Here is a 17,897-nt window from a genome sequence, read left to right as displayed (position 1 = left end):
AAGACTATGCAACTGCTATTTTTGGGACAAGGTTTCTCAGTGATTGTGAAACACCAGGTCGATAAATACGAGGGTATGTTTCACCTTTTCTCACTTGCGTTGTTTCATCTGTGTATTAAAGTTTGTCTGTAACGTATTGAAAGTGTAACAAAGCGTTATGGACGGCTGTTTGATGCAGGTATCCGCCTCGCCGAAGGGTAAAACCGCGTCTCGACGCAACAAGAAAGTAAAGAAGCAACCATCAAATGAAGAGCCTGTCGTTACTATTGAAGACATTTTTGCTATCACCAAGCCAGCACTACTAGGTGATAGCAGTGGCGTCTTGGAAAAGAGCGATGACGTCATCACAGGGAATTATGATGATGGCGATGATTATGTGTTTGAATACGCAGAGATGTACGAAGATATGAATGTAACCCACTGCAGATCACCTCAAAGAACTAATAACTGTAGCACACACCGAACTCCAACACAGCAGCAAGTACTGACCCCGAATAAATGGAAACGTTCCGTAAAGAGACAGGCAGAAGTTAGTGCTAACAGAACAGCTGCCAAGCAGAACATTGAAAAGCAGTTGGAAATCAAAGGACTACAACGTTTGGGACCAGCAGTGTTTGAAAGAGCATGGAGTGATAGTGCTAATCCCCCAGAGAATAAGTCAAAAAAAAATTATACCAGTCGGAGGAAACCGAGAGCTTCACCTCGGGCTAACGAAGACTCACCAGCTGTATTAAGACATGCTCTACAGAAATCTGATGTAAAGAAGACTGGTACAGGTTCACACCTCTTAACCATTGTGGACTTGCAACACAGAGACATTACCCCCGAAGATTACGAACTGTTACTACACCTGGATGAAGACGTAGCCCCCAAGACTGTATCGAAGGATGTACTTGATGGATTGGAAACTGCATCCTCTGATTCACTAGGATTAACAGGAGAATCTTGTAGTATTTGTATGGAGCAATTCAAGGCAGAAGAACTATTGAAAAAGTTGCTGTGTGGACACTCCTTCCATTCACCATGTGTAGACCGATGGTTGACATTTTCATCGTGTGCTTGTCCATTAGATGGTTTACCAATTGTACAATTGTAGTATATATTTTGTAATGATATCTGTATTTTCACTTGTATAAATCTGCTTTAATGAAATTACCTAATAAGGATGAACCAAAAATAGATTATTACATCATTATATATACGGTCTTAATTTAGCACCGAAGAAGAAACCCCTACACGGTGCTTTTATACGAATCTACCATCGCGTGTTACTTAGCGATATGCCCAGTGCTTCGTAATTTGGGCAGGAATTTATGGCGAGTAATCGTCCCAGCATAGCCCCGGGCGACCACGGCAACTCTCCCCCGAGAGCGGTAAACAATGCTCAACAAAGAATGCCTTACTATGATGTCGGAAGAGGTTATGTAGCCACAGCCGATGATACTGTAAAACATGTAAGATTCGTGATTGAAAAAAATAAGGAACTCACAAGTTTATTGGCGACACTTACTGAGAAAGCACGACGACTAGAAGCAGAGCGTGAAAATGTGATAACGCAGGGGGTAATGGCCGCACAAGCCAAAATAGAAAAAGATGCAAAAGAACACTATGAAGGAAAATTGGCGGAGTCTTTACAGAACTATGAAGACGCTAAGGTAGTTGTGTTGACATACAAGACACAGAACATTCGCCTACAGTCTGTAGCTGACCAAAACGAAACAGAGATTGCTAACTTGAAGGAAAGAGTTCAGGTATGACCTCTTTGTATGTTTGACTAGACACCATGTGATATAAAAATAGAAACTTTGGGTGTGGCTTACTTATGTATGGTCAGCCATTTTTTTACCCAATTAGTTATATGCACACATTTTAGTCTTGTTCCAAGACTTACCCACTATGTTGCAAAGTTCCCATTATATGGTGGAATTATAATCAGTAAGAGCTTAAAGAACAATGAAAACAACATGAATAATTATAATACATAAACAATGCAGTGAAGAGTTCACTAATCCCTTGGTGATGGGAGCCTGTATTCCGTGGAATACGGAATAGCAGAATTACTGAATAAGCGAAAATCACATTCTAAATATTTTGTCATTGTTTATAGCCTCTATAACGTTTTAATATACATTCCTCACCTCGTAGAGAGCACAATCATGATGGCACCGATCCTCGGGGTGATCTTTAAATAGGATATGTACAAAGATATTCACTCTAGAACAATCTAACTAAGCTAAACTACCATCAAATACACTTCACTACACAATCGCTAGAAAACTAGAAGTTCTTTGTACTATACTTACTCATACCAGCTGTCACACACGAGTAACCGCCCAAATTTATTAGAGTTATATACGAAGTGTTAGAGCCGAGGTTGGAGCTCTGATGTTGGGAGCTGAAAGCAAGCAGTATTATTCTCCGAATTTATTTGAAACACTTTAGGAAATAGGTCATATTATTCCATGCATGCAGGGTAGCTACCTAGGGGGTGGATTGTCCTAAACTCTTCCGCCAGTTAGCTAGCTGTTCGTGTGTGACAGCTGGTATGAGCAAGTATAGCACAAAGAACTTCTAGTTTTCTAGCGATTGTGTAGTGAACTGTATTTGATGGTAGTTTAGCTTAGTTAGATTGTTCTAGAGTGAATATCTTTGTATATATCCTATTTAAGGATCGCCCCGAGGATCGGTGCCATCGTTATTGTGTTCTCTACGAAGTGAGGAATGTATATTAAAACGTTATAGAGGCTATAAACAATCACAAAATATTTAGAATGTGATTTTCACTTATTCCGTAATTCTGCTATTCCGCTATTCCGTATTCCGCAGAATACAGACTCCCCTTGGTGATCTGGGATAAGAGGTTGGTCACATGTCACTCATCTTGTGATCTCTAAAAAGTGTTGAACTGTCACCTTAGATCGATGCCGTATATATTCTAAAGCACTGATATTGTATGTATCCATGCCAAATGCATCCCAAACACCGTTACTTTAAACAAGTCTTGACACTTTGCACAATGCTTGGTTGCATAATCTCACGTCACAGGATAATGACGTGTGACCAACCTTCTCTGGGATGAGGTAAACAGGAGTGATAGTAGTTAGCCATCTTGAATAAATAAGTAGTACACTGCCTATGGCTATGTATGTCCTATGTAGCCATTTATTATGTCTTCCCATTCAAAATGTGGCGAATTGATTATGTACAGGGAAATGATATTAAGTCACTAAAAGTTTCTAGCTAGCACTGTTTGGTTAAAAATAAGCTATAGTTACAAGGGAGTAAGACTCATTGTAGATGCGTAGTAGTGTAAGAAGGTGAAATTTGCTGAAATATTCAACAAGAGTATTGAAGAGTGTTGATTGCCACCATTGAATACATACATGTTGATAAAATATTGCATAGTTTGATAGTTACAATTCATAGCTACTGGGTTATGCAATGATGTGGCTAAGTGGTCTTTAAAGAGTTGACACCAGAGGAGGTCGGAAACGTAATAAGCGCTATGAAAATTTTTTCGTGTTAGTTGCATTTTTGAGATTGTATAGCATGGAGAAAGGCAGCAACACTGAATGTTGGCCGTTAGAATATCATTTCTAACCTTCTCTGTGGTGGCCAGTTGTTGCTATCGTTCATCTGGAGGCTTTCTTCATGTTTCTAGTCTCGTGTGATCCCGACTAGGGCGCACGCCACTAGTGTATTAGTGAATTAGGCTGCATAGGATGACTTCTTGGGGGGTTATTTATACTGTTTTCTCGAGTGGGACTCCTCTCTCCATCTTTCTAGCTCGTCAACAAAGACATTTACAGCATCCGTGGCCTGGCGCGAGATCTCGCGTGATTTATACGTAGCCCAAGTTTAAAAAACTAACTTATTCAGTGGGGCTTAACGGGGCTCATTGCGCCAATGCCATGCATTCGTCATATTTCATCAATTGGGAGGTATTTCAATACCAAAAAACGTCCAGTATGCTTTTCAATACAAAGCCATTGGGCTCACGTGCACGCTTCTGACCTCCTCTGAGTTGACACCTAATGCATTCTGGCTAATGAAGAACCACCATATTTTTAGACTAGCATTGCCTGCATACACACACATGTACATGACGACTGGATGTGCTTTCTGTTATATACAATTTTAGGAACGTGTCGGTCATACGTATGATTGTTCTGGGTATTTACACTTACAGCCTGTAAATAGATATTGATGGCTACTCTCAGTGGTAGATATATCTGTCCAAGTAGTTTACAAACTGTAAAAGAACTGTCTCTTTGTCTTTCTTGTCCACATAACAATGAGTAGACCAATGAAACGAATATACTTTGTCCTACCAAAATTTCTTGACACCATTATGTTTGTAATTCAGATAATGTGTAGTATTTGCTATCAAGTGATTAATTAAATGGCCGACCAGGAGATCAATAGTTTGAACGTAAAAAGAAGCAAAATGACTCAACAGACGGTTCTTTGTTGGATGCGAAAAGTTATATATGCATTCAGAGAGCTTGTTTTATGATAATTAATAAAATCTATATATCTAGGAGACTTCGTGAGATATGCCTGTTTGAAACCAGACATGAAAATTTGCAAACGTTTTGAACAGATTAAGTTTGTTTTATTTCAAATCTAGTTTACTGTACTATGTGGGTTTAAGGGTTAAACTTTCTAGTAGTCTGGTAGTACATCAATACGAGTTAGTATATGAAGTTCTGGGGTCACCGAATGCAATGATAGATGAACTGAAATTTTACTGTGAGTAAAACAGTGTTTGTAATTTCCTTGCACTATGAGAGTTTGTTTTGAGACATGCATGAAATCCCGTTTACTGAACAATACGTTTTCAATGCTTGTGTTTTTTATGGCTGTGAGTTATGGGTTAGTTTTGTTGCTGGGGGGATAGTGTGGGGGTTCTGTTCTTGATTGGTATTAAACTTAAAGAAAGTATTATTTATTGACGGGAGTTGTGAAATGATAGCAGTGTAATGGACATGACTGAAACATAGAATGACACAGACTGGGAGAAACTTGCTTTACAACATCTATTTACCATTGTTAACCACTCAATGCCAAATGCAACAATGGTAGTACTAAGCCTCTGAACACAATTTTGAAGCATGCTTGACCTGATATTAAGCTCTGTGCTTAAAACTAGTTCTTTATCTGTTTGATTAAAAGTGTGTTCTTTGTGTTATGGTAATAAACAAGCCAAAATAACAACAAAGTTCAAGATGCTATTAAAGAGACTAGTTGGTTAATTGCTGCAATTAGTTTGTCATCTACTCTTTCAGTATAATGGAAAGGTTGGAGACCAACCATTTAGTTAATAATCAGCTGACAAAGCAGCTGCTACAAATATGACTTTGTGTTATGTTGTAAGATGTTTGTTAGTGTTTGGGTTGCTGTTCTCGTGATGAATTTGGCCTTGTGTGTCTGAGTGAGTGAGTGAGTGGAGTTGAGTTGAGTGGAGTTGAGTTGAGTGGAGTTGAGTTGTGTGCGTTCGTGTGTGCATGCTTCTCCTGTCATTTTTAAGATTTCTTATTATATTGTCATTTTATACTTCGTGAAGGAACTAAAGGCTGCAGAATCAGCAGCTTCACGACTTAAACAAATGGGAGAAAGGTTAGACCTACTTCATATTGCAGAGTTTATTGTACATTTCCCTACAGTTTGCAACATTACAAACAGAAAACTACTAACCTGGAACAAGAAATTGGTCAACAACAAAAGTTATTACAAGCAAGGTCCCAGGAAAACAACAATCTCCATTTTCAAATAGAGAATGTAGCGAAGAATTTTCGTTTGTCACAAGAACAAATACAACTGATGATCCAACAAGCCTTGAATCAACAACAACTTCAGTCAGTGTTGTACCAGTGTGATAACTTACATGAACAACTTCGGGAGAAGAATATGGAGATATCTGATTTGCGACACCAGTTATCTCAATTTCAAAAGCTGAGGGAAAATAATTTTACTAGTGACGAGGTAAACAACCGTAGCTACTGTATACGTGGTTTAATTGGCAAGAAAATTAATTTGGCAAATTGGCAAAATTACTGTCCAAATTTTGTGTGCTTCCCAATTAAATCCCACCAATATCATATCATTATTCCAATGCTACATACCTAACTATGTACAGCATGGCAACTTACTCACCAAATTATCTGTTCACCAATGTTTTTACATAGTGCAATATATATTTGCTGCCAAAAATTGTTGGTTAACACTGTAAATTCTCATGCATAATGGACTTACTTATAAGTGTTACGAACCTCCTATTGACTTTAAGCCTATTCAGAAGAGATTGGACGTACACTTATCGTGCAGTAGAGTTGTGAAATTGCCATGTATATATGTTATAAAAGATGTACAGAAAGTGTTCTTGGGTGCTTACAAAGTTCTGAGTATAGGTATGGGGATAATAAATAGTTGATAATCTCCTTAGGATTACCAAAGACTAAAGCTGAAAGTAGAAGAGCAGAACAAAGTGATTTTCTCGAAGGCTGATGAAATTAAAAAGAAAGATGCAGCCATCAAAGGCCTACAGGAGATTCTCAAAAAAGAACAACAGTCACATCAAGAGAAAATGGCTGCGCACAGTGAAAATAGTCCACAGTGAGTCACCAACTGGTTTTAACAGTGTGGTCGTGGTTTACTGTATGAGACTTGTTACAGGTATCAAGCTTTGAATAAGAAAGTTCAGGACTTGAACTCACTGAATGATAAATTGCACAACAAAGTTGGTGAACTGAGTCAGAAGTGTGAGTATGCTGAAACAGAGTATGCCATACTGAAGTCTGTTGATCTGGAATCACGAAACAAATTGTAATAAAAGTCTTGTCAAATGTAGAATGTTTGTTGATGTTTTGTGTTGACAGGCAAGGATATAAAGAACAAGTGATTGCTCTGGAACATGACCTGAGAAAAAGCAAGAAGCTTGAGAATGATCTTTATCAGGAGTTGGATGGGGCACTGAAGGATCTGGAAAATGTTTCCAATAAGTAATGTTTACATGTTTGTAATAGTAAATATGTGGTGCTGCATATTTTTAAACCAGCACAGCCAACTTCAAGTGTGGGCATGTGCTTTACTGAAATCAGTTTAGGAAAACCATTGTTTGCACATTCACTTTGTTGAAAAGTTTTAAGCTAGAGGACTAGGGGTAGGCTTGTTGTAATGTATGCATACTTGGAAAGGATGTGGCACATCACTGAAAAAATAGAGGACTAGGGGTAGGCTTGTTGTAATGTATGCATACTTGGAAAGGATGTGGCACATCACTGAAAAAATGTTTCTTACATATAATCATACACTACGATAGTAGTGTATAGTAGGGACCACAAAGGAGTAGGAGTGGCCCACGAAATATCACCCAAAAAACAGCCTCAATTTTCCCTAATGACGATCAGGCAGTATTGGCTAAGCCCAAACAAGCTTTCAGATCGCTTTCAACAAGTTGCTACGGAATTTTAAAAATATTTTATTTAACGGAATTTTCTACTGACTAAGTAAGTAACTGATTGACTGACTGATGCTTCAGACATGCGTAACTCGATAACGGCCAAGGCTACGGGCTTGATTTTTTTCACTGTTTGACATTGCTTTGGTCCGACAGGTGCCTTTTGGCATACCGCAGTACATACAATGCATTCTTCATGGACTTACCAGTGTCCTCCTTTGTGTCCCATTCATCTTTGGTGACAGTGAAAAGTGTCGATTTGGCGATAGTGCGTGATGGCTTCCTTTCGTAACGGAAATCGTCCGTATTTGTCATAGTGGCTATTTGATATCAGAGGTGCTTTTCAAACAGTTCTTGATTCATACTGCTGTGTAACGAGTTGAACATAGCTGACACCGAAGCGTAATGGATACTTCACTTTTCAGACGATAATTGATATAACTGGGGCGCACGGCACCATTTCTTTCGGTATGTGTAGATTACAGAGGTGCTTTTCAAACAGTTCTTGATTCGAAATGCTGCGTAACGGGTTGAACATAGCTGACAACGAAGCGTAATGGATACTTCACTTTTCAGATGATAATTGGGACGTGCGGCACCATTTCAGATGTGGTATGCATGGGTTCACTGGTCATAATTATTATTTACAAAAAAAAGTTAACAAACAAGTACACAGAAAAATTAGGAATTTTCAACTAGAGTAGGGACCATAACACATCGATAAAAAGTACTGAAACAAGCTGGAGTAGTCCATGATATTAATTCACAGTAAGAAGTGTTATGTCCCTACTGTGCTCAAGATACCATAATGGAAATGCACAGTAGGGATATAACACTTCTTATTGTTTTACTGTGACTTAATATCATGCACTACTCCAGCTTGTTTCAGTACTTTTTATCAATGTGTTATGGTCCCTACTCTAGTTGAAAATTCCTAATTTTTCTGTGTACTTGTAGTTTTATGAGCGAAGTGATCTTGTTATTGACCTCATGTGTTAGTAGGGACAAAAGGTTGAATGTTAGGTGCAGTTGGCACGAGGCACTTCAGAATGTACTGGATTGAGGCAATCAGTTAAGTAAAATTGCTCTATAGTGCCATCACTTTCAATGGGAGTAACGAGAGCACCAAAAATAATACTTACTAAATTGTGCTGCTCAAGAAAAATGTAGAAATTAGTTCTGTGCATATTTTCCTAAGTTTATGGTAGTTACTTTATGAAATTATCTTAACCACTTTAGGTACAAGTTGTTACAGAATGAGAATGCACAATTAAGACAGCAGAGAACTCCACCTGTCAGTGTTGGTGGAATGGACGATTCTCAGCTGGTCCAGGAACTCAACCACAAGAATAGACAGATAGAGATAATGCATACTCAGCTAAAGGAATATGCCGATAATCTGGATAAAGATAAAAGGAGGGTGCAAATGTTGACAAGAGAAACCCAACAGCTTCAACAACAGCTACAGTATGGCAATCATCCTCCTTCAGTACCACCTCGAGCTCCAACTAACATGGTAATAACTTGTTAATAATTCATAACCATCTTATTTTTTGCCTTTAGACACCTAATAGAGCAGTAGGATCTACAGGAACTCCTCAGTGGTGGGTATCGATTTCTGCACTGTTGTACTACGTTGTCATGCTGTGTTTCGGTTACTAGGGATGGTTTAAAACCACCAGCAGGAGGAGTACACAATCGTGATTCACCCATGAGCCAACCGTTGTCACCGCACAGTGGTGGTATGGACCCCAGCCGATATAATAATGAAGTAGGTTGTGTTATTGTGTTAGTGCATGGTCTACCTGTAATAGTAGGATTGTGCTTGTTTCATGATTATTATTTTATTATTTATATGTTTGTGGATTTTTAATGGCTAAATTGTTCTTTGTATTTGCTTACCTTTACTAATACACGCAATTTTTGCTTGAACTGTCAAAAGATGTATCAGCTTACGAGTGAGCATTCAATCTGCACAGTATTTTTGCAGTATACATACAGACATACGTACAAGGTATACGCATGGCTATAATTAGCCCTTAGACCCGCATAGTCCAAAAAACTGGATATAAACTTAATAAATTATGCGTGCCGTACACAAAATATTCTTAACTTTCGAAGCATACATTACAATATACGTCATCATGCTTATAACAAAAGGATTATAATGATACCTAGGGTTTTACCGTAGTACTAAATGGTGAGGTCATGTAAGTAACTTTTCAGCAAGAAAACATGCAAACCCTTAATAAAATGATCCATAACTTGATGGTGACTGCTCCTATCAACTTGTGGCAAGTTCTGTTTGCTTCGCCATTAAATTTTCAATCAGGCCATCATATTATGGCTCACATGATTAAACCCACAATCAAAATTAAACATGTGGCAAGAATTTTGAAACATGGAAAGGCAAGTCACTGTTATTCATCACTTTGTAACAAGTAAGCCATTTGTAGTTGCAGTATTCATTTATAAACTTATCCAAGTAGCCCAGTGAACAGGCTTTCAACCACTGTGGTTTTAGGCTATAGGATTAAGTTACCCCTCCTAATGTCGCCATGCATGTCCATATTGTTTAAACATGCATTGCCCAATTTTTTTTTGCAGGTTTAAGGGTTAAGCTGTTAATGGACTTGAATCTAATTTTTACTGGTACTTTTTGTAGGGTTACAGGAGATACCCTAATACAGGATTAGTGGGACAACCTCTTGTCCCGTCTTATCCACCAGAAAGAGTACACACTATGTCACCTTCTGGACATCGCAGTCAACCTCCGATGGGTGGTGAAGAGTTTTCACCATGTCCACTTTGTGGCAAGAGGTTTCCAACTATTGAGGAGCTCACCCAACACGCAGCTTTGTGTTGTTAAAGATCAAATTTCCTTTGATTGTTTTTCTGACGCCTGTGTTGTATACAGGCAGTACATTGCTAGCACTCACTGATACATTTTTGTGTCTATCTATGTTCCAATTAGTTAGGAGCTGCATGGTCGATGGTCTATATTAGACATGTGTTACACTAGGTTGTAGCTAGCTGTGACATTGTTTGTAGTAATAGGCTATATTGTTGTGTTGTATGAGAATAAGTAATTAAATTGTTTGCTTACGCATAATGCTACTAATGATAGACCTATGGTGTAAGCTGGGGTTGTAGTGTTGAAAGTAACCTACATGGGATATATTGTGTGCACTTTATCCAGGATATAATATAGAAACTCTTGTATGTGTACTTATAGTGGATCATCTCTATTAAGCAGACACTTTGTGATACCTGGTGTATTATATAGAGGTATTTCACTTTCAGAGGTTAGAATGTACTGAATCAGGCCTGTTGGGACTTACAAGTCTTGTAAGTCTTTGTTCTTATTTGTTTTGGACCTAACACTAACCACTGACACAATACTTAGTGAAATTATTATAGGTGTGATTACATAATGGTCATTCACTATCTGGTCAGCCTTGCTCTGTTCCATGGTGCTTGTCTAGCTAGTAATGACATTTGTATCCATCACCAAAAGGTGACTGCACCAGTGCATGCCTCTGGTGACACAGTATAATGTGTACATTCACAATTAGGTGCTATATCTACCCTTCAGTATGTTGACAACTTTCAAGAATTCTTTTAATGAAGATGGAAAGAGCAAATTTTAATGTCCCACCCTCTTGCACTCTTCTAATGCTTGCTGCGTATAGTCATATCAATGTAGATATCAGTTCAAAAATTCTTAAAGCCACGTCATGAGTTTGAATTCTTCAGGACATTGTACCTGCTCCATTATGTGTATGCATAGCATTTACATTTTAAATTTGCTGCTGAATGTCAAAATGATTCAGTTAAAGTGTGAAAATCTGAAATGTAATGTTGACTATGCATTGGGAAATGTCTGTTGATTCTACTCTGTTGCTAGCTACATCACTAATTCCTTGTGTGATGTGTGACTGGCAGCCTTTCATGCTTGCTATAATGTGGTAGGTATTATATGATCAGCATTTTAATATTGCACACTTTTATACATATTCATACACTTATACAAGTGATACTACAGAGATGTAGAATTTGGTCTTGATTACAAAATGCACTTCACCATTCTCCATTCAAAGAGCTTCTGTGTTCATTGAAATCATTTACCAACATAAAGATCATCACAGATACTCAAATGAATTGCAATGGCATGGATACTGTTACATAATACAGGTTGAGACGTGCAAGAGTTTTGTATATTGTATCTCTGACAACAGTAGATTAGAGAGATGTAACATTTGCCCTTCGGAATTGTAACGTATGGGAACTCCATCAATAGGATAGTACATTCTCTTTTGTATTGTTTATCTCTACAGCGCACGGCATGTTACATCAGGAAGAACTGTATCCACACAAAAACAGCCAAGCTGTGAAAAAATGGTGCGGCCTTAAAAAGCCTGGGTGAAAAAAGTTGTGAAATCAAAGGTGGCGGCCAAGAAATGGCTGCAATGATGTTAATGCTAATAAATTTTAACAATGCACACAGCTCCCTACAGCGCACGGCATGTTACATCAGGAAGAACTGTATTCTGAACAATGAGTGAAAATTTTGAGATAAGTCAGGCAATATTAACTACTCTAATACAACAGCCACTTAGTAGCAGTAGAAACCCTAGGCCTTTTCATAAATTGCTGTATACACCTTACGAGTTTGTTTATTTATTAAGGCTTTACAGCAGGTCTGTAGGACAGCTGGTCCTACAGCCTGTTTAAAGTTGTTATATAAGGTGTGTTTGAAAAGGTGGAGAAAAGAGAAAATATATTGCTTTCCACACCACAATATTTGTGGACGTTACATTCATGTCTCTTCATGTGCGGATGCTTAACCAGCTAAATGTTCTGATTATATGAATAATGCAACTACTAAAGTTTGTTATGGTTAATTTTTCAGAAAACAGTTGCATTTCCAAATGTATACTTTAATTTGACCTTTATGAGAGCAACAATATTTTACTAAAATAAATATTGAACTACTTAATAAGTGAGATTATTTGTAGATCATTGAGATAGCCATACAAGAACACTTCACAATAGTCAATCAATCAAACTGCCACTCAAGGGAATGCATGTCACATTGGTCAGACAAACAGCAACAAAACTATTGAAACTGATTATGGATATATCCTGCATGCTAGCACAAGTATTGTGACTTTCCACCTAAAGATATCCACCTATACCATTACAGGCAATTAGCAGTTGATTAATCATCAGATTATGAAATTAAACATCAAAGCCAATCTTAAGCTAGGGAAACAAAACCTGCCAACTGCAATGTTGGTAACACTATCTCCATCACCAAGTGGTTCAAACTTATAACTTAAACAACTGAAACCTTTGCAGCATTGACTTATACAACATCAGCAAACAAAACCACTACCAATTATAAGTTGGTATATAGCATTTCACTATCCAATGGATGAAGAGATACCTGAAGTGGCATCTTTCATCCAATGGATGAAGCAATATCACTTTTGATACCAGCTACACTTTCTGGCATGCAACATGCAGACTGAAACTACTATTGGATTAAGGATTAAGCATCATTGATATCAATGTGCGTCATGCAATATTCAGCTATACACTAGGCTCTGGCCTATTATCAGTGCCCAAAAATTTACCTAATATGCTTTTGAGCATTGCTCAAAAATTAAGCCTATTATGCTCAAAATTATGCTTTCAAAATCAAGATTATGTTCTAGAACTGACTGTTTTATTAGAGTACATTAGCCTTTCCTGACTACTATATCAGAGTAAGTGACTGCTCTATTAGAGTAAGTGACTGCTCTATTAGAGTATCTCGATCTTATTTTTGCAAAGTGTGAGTAACCAACAAAGAAACGTTTTAATAAGTTATAATATGTGTTTTTAAACATTAAATGCACTAATAATACTATTGGCAGTGAATATTTGCTTTCTTTCAGGCGCGCGTATTGCGCATTTTAATTCAGTAAATTTTCAAATATCGTCCCTTAGGCCTATTACGCTGGCATTATGTTTGATCATGGTTTGATGCTTTTGGTCACCTATTATGCTTTAAATTATGCCGGCATAATCGGCCGGTGCCTACTATACACACTGTTCAAATATACCACAGACTCTACATGACACTTGGCATGAGCTTTGTATTATGCAAACAAACTGGCCGAATTCAAATGTAAAGTGCATTTTATTTAAACATTAGTTCATGTCCAATAAACAACAGCATGCAGAGAAGTACTCAGTTATTGCTTATGTGCCCGCACTTATAGCTATAGTATGCTTGTAGCTTGTCCCATTATTGTTGTCTGCAATGATAATAAGATCAATAGGCTCTTCTATATACACCACATTTCAGAAATGCTGTGCATAGTCACTTCCTATCAGTCACAACTGTACTCCAAACAGCTCTATTCTTTTCATCACTTAAGAAAAGAGAAGATGATTCATCATTCTACAAGAAATACAACAAATAATAAATTGTGTATGCACGTGCAATATTGGTGCACACCCTTGAAAATTGTGATACTAACTCATGTGTATAAAGCAATACTCTTGTCAAATGAACAAGGTAATCATAGATTTCATCAATTATAGGCTAGACACATTAACCAATTCACGGTGAAAACTATACCACAAATAAACTCAAAAGGAAAAGCTTTCATTCTTAGTGGTTTCTGTCTACTAGCATCATTAGTTATCTTAGCTACTTATTTGTTGTTGTCACATTGACTCTCTTTTCAAACAATGGACATGACAAAAATGTCAGAACTTCTACAATATCTGCTGGTCATGCAGTTAAGGAAGATGCAAGTAATCATCTTCTCCGGCTTTAGGCTTAAAGGCAAGCAATCCTTTCTCTCAATGGTGTCAGTCTACACTTCCAAACAAGCTAGTTTATCAGATAACAATCTTGTGAGATCTATACACATAGTACATACATTAGTTCCAACTCTTATCTTGAAATACAATTTATAAGAATATGGTTAAAAGGTACATAGAGTCATGGGCACAATGTGGGAAGTGTGTCATCTCAGTGAGAGGCAACCTTGTTGGCCATGCAGAAAGTGGTTACAGTGTCTTGCTTGATGATTGCTACACAAGCCATCCCATTGTCTTCATGCCATCAACTCACGTTTTGATGCAAGCTTCATTTCAGGGGGTACATACACAAAACCATAACATATATAAAATTTCTCTTGTACTGCAACCATACGTAATGAAACACCTCATGACGTCTGTACTACATGTATGCTTCTGGTTCAACCAAAATCATTTATTTGTTTGTGGCAAACAATTTGATGCACCCAAAATTTTAACAGGCCAAACTATGTGTGAATTATATGTTGGAACCATTAAAGTTAACTTTCTTCCAAAGCTCTATAAAAGCTGTGTAACACACTACAATGACAAGTGACTATATTGCTGAAAAGATGTCTAAAGTAATACTGCAGGTGCTAATTCTGTTGGCCACTGGCACTTCTTGCGTGCCACTAGTAGGTAATCCAATCATTTTAAAAAGTCAGAGATGCATTTATCACCCTAAGATTTTAGATAGAGCAATTACTAGGGTTGAAGTCTATTGTTTGGTTTTACAAGGTTTGAGAGTACGAGAGCCAAAAAATATCAGGCTGTACTCATCCAACACAAATAGTTAGGGACCCGCCGATTATGCTGGCATATAATTATGAGCATGCATAATAGGTGTCTGAAAGCATTGAGCATAATGCTGGCATAATAGGTAGAATATTTGTGTAATAGTATGAATTCTTGCTTATCATCACAAAAAAGATCGATATACTCTAATAGAACAGTCAGTAACTCTAATAGAACAATCATATAACTGACTGTTCTATTAGAGTATATCGATCTTTTCTGTGATATACATTTTGACAGGTAAGCTTGTGCTTCAGCCACTTATTATTTATCCATAAATTGGAAATTATTACTAGAGCATGGGAACTGAAGCATAAATAATTGGGCATAATTTGAGCATAATAGGTAAGTATTGAGTATATATTTAAGCATAATAGGTAAATTTTTGAGCAGTGCAGCATAGCATAATAGGTAAAATTATGAGCATAATCGGCGGGTCCCTACAAATAGTATCTACCCAGAGACTGAGATTAGGGGTGTTGACAACTCAGTGTTTACTATAGTGAATTCAGGTAGAATTATTACAATCAGGTATTGACAATGATGACTCCACTGATGGCAGCTTTTACGAAATCTGGAAATACACTCTTATTATTCCTGAAAATTAACAGATTTCTCTACAATACTTATGAAATACTTATGAATTTTATTAGCTGATAAGTGCATGGATGTTTGTCAATGAAATAGAAGTCTATCATGGTGAGTAAACATGTAAACTATGTTTCTAGATAGTAAAGTATTGATATCATCAATAGACTCTCCAATATTTTCAGTTCCCACATTCACATTTCCCGCTATAAACCCTTACATACTTCATGTAACAGTGGTACCATCAAACCTAACAATCAACTTTATCATTACATGGGATGAAGACCTATCACAACTTACCACAACATAATCCTATAATGGAATCAACATCTCCACTTCTGATAAGTATCCAGTCAGTGACAACCAACTATACACCATTAAGCTACAACTTGAAATTAAAGGAATCAAGCATTATTTAGGTATAGGCTTGCACTCTAATGCACATGCGTAGCTAGTACATTGTATGTAGCACTTGGGTATTTGCATGCACTTTGTACAGTTGTGGTGGCTACAATCTGATTTGTATTGTGTTGTTTCTCTTCTAAAATACGTCTGATTTATTTACATGGAATTGCAATTGTTTCTTGTAACTGATTTCTAGTCTATATCTTCCATTAGCACATACATCATCTATAGAATCACGGAAAATCGTCATCTGCTAAATTTTGAACTATTTTAAGGCTTAAAATCTGTTAGTGCCTGGTGGCTGTACTCCTAGATCTTTCAGTGCAAGTAAGCCCCTTTTGTGAAATCCTGACTACATGCACCCCTGGACTTATGTACATAAACATCGTATACCTCACAGCTAACTAAGTGTGTTTATTTGTTGTTTTGTTGTTAATCAATAGACTATTCACTTCTAAGAGAGGACACTTTACGATGGTTAATTCTGTCACTGAAGATCATGTAATCAAAACTGGTAATACTGACATGCTTATCCTGCTATCAAAAACACTTATGACTCTTAATTATAACTTTTGTGTCAGATTTCCGCAATTCTTATGAGCTTTTGATCAAATTAACAATTCATTAGGCTTCATCAAAGCCAAATTAAGAGCCAACATTAACATAGTAAACAAAGCCAGCCAGCTGAAACACTGGATACTTATAGTAATACTATTTACATCACTCAGGTTCTCAAAGCAACAGAAACCTCAGCACAAACAATTCAAGCTGTCAACAAACTCTTTAGTGTGACTATTATCACTATCAAGTCATACACCAATAACTAGAATCATAGATAATATATACCTCCAGACATGTGTCCGGAGGTATATATTATCTGTGCTAGAATATGATTGTACTTCAACATCCATTGGATGAAGAGACAATTTAAGAGACAATTTAAGTGGCAATTGCACAACAGAAAATGCCTCCACTATGAAAATGCATCATAGTGATTGCAAGCTCATGCATGCATGTATTACTGATGTAGGTAGATATGGACATACAGTGATCAGCCATACACTGTCAAGAAATTAATTTTAACAAATATTACTATATAACTACTAATCACCATAGCATGAGATAACCTCTATAACTTATGGATGCACATAGTGTGTGTGTGTGTGTGTGTGTGTGTGTGTGTGTGTGTGTGTGTGTGTGTGTGTGTGTGTGTGTGTGTGTGTGTGTGTGTGTGTGTGTGTGTGTGTGTGTGTGTGTGTGTGTGTGTGTGTGTGTGTGTGTGTGTGTGTGTGTGTGTGTGTGTGTGTGTGTGTGTGTGTGTGTGTGTGTGTGTGTGTGTGTGTGTGTGTGTGTGTGTGTGTGTGTGTGTGTGTGTGTGTGTGTGTGTGTGTGTGTGTGTGTGTGTGTGTGTGTGTGTGTGTGTGTGTGTGTGTGTGTGTGTGTGTGTGTGTGTGTGTGTGTGTGTGTGTGTGTGTGTGTGTGTGTGTGTGTGTGTGTGTGTGTGTGTGTGTGTGTGTGTGTGTGTGTGTGTGTGTGTGTGTGTGTGTGTGTGTGTGTGTGTGTGTGTGTGTGTGTGTGTGTGTGTGTGTGTGTGTGTGTGTGTGTGTGTGTGTGTGTGTGTGTGTGTGTGTGTGTGTGTGTGTGTGTGTGTGTGTGTGTGTGTGTGTGTGTGTGTGTGTGTGTGTGTGTGTGTGTGTGTGTGTGTGTGTGTGTGTGTGTGTGTGTGTGTGTGTGTGTGTGTGTGTGTGTGTGTGTGTGTGTGTGTGTGTGTGTGTGTGTGTGTGTGTGTGTG

At 37.6% G+C, this 17,897-nt stretch overlaps 2 protein-coding genes across 3 annotated transcripts; both read left to right on the top strand.

Moving 5' to 3' along the window:
* Positions 1-79: 79 nt before the first annotated feature.
* LOC136267123 (uncharacterized) lies at positions 80-1,171 on the top strand. The gene has a single exon (XM_066062190.1). It carries the CDS (start codon positions 158-160, stop codon positions 1,094-1,096), a length of 939 nt encoding a protein of 312 aa, XP_065918262.1. The 5' UTR covers positions 80-157; the 3' UTR covers positions 1,097-1,171.
* Positions 1,172-1,204: 33 nt separating this feature from the next.
* On the top strand, positions 1,205-10,571 carry LOC136267120 (putative leucine-rich repeat-containing protein DDB_G0290503). 2 transcript variants are annotated; one of them, XM_066062187.1, is made up of 11 exons: positions 1,205-1,655; positions 1,698-1,751; positions 5,567-5,619; positions 5,667-5,985; positions 6,446-6,615; positions 6,676-6,825; positions 6,879-7,001; positions 8,699-8,975; positions 9,023-9,063; positions 9,122-9,230; positions 10,125-10,571. In XM_066062187.1, exons 1-11 carry the CDS (start codon positions 1,314-1,316, stop codon positions 10,326-10,328), a joined length of 1,842 nt encoding a protein of 613 aa, XP_065918259.1. In that variant the 5' UTR covers positions 1,205-1,313; the 3' UTR covers positions 10,329-10,571. The 2 variants fall into 2 exon arrangements, with proteins under 2 accessions (XP_065918259.1, XP_065918258.1); XM_066062186.1 differs by having other exon boundaries at positions 1,205-1,751.
* The last annotated feature ends 7,326 nt before the right edge of the window (positions 10,572-17,897 follow it).

Source organism: Dysidea avara, chromosome 9 (assembly GCF_963678975.1).
Source record: "Dysidea avara chromosome 9, odDysAvar1.4, whole genome shotgun sequence".
Lineage (NCBI taxonomy): Eukaryota > Metazoa > Porifera > Demospongiae > Dictyoceratida > Dysideidae > Dysidea > Dysidea avara.
Note: the sequence above shows the minus strand (reverse complement) of the source record. Positions and strands in the feature narration are given on the sequence as shown.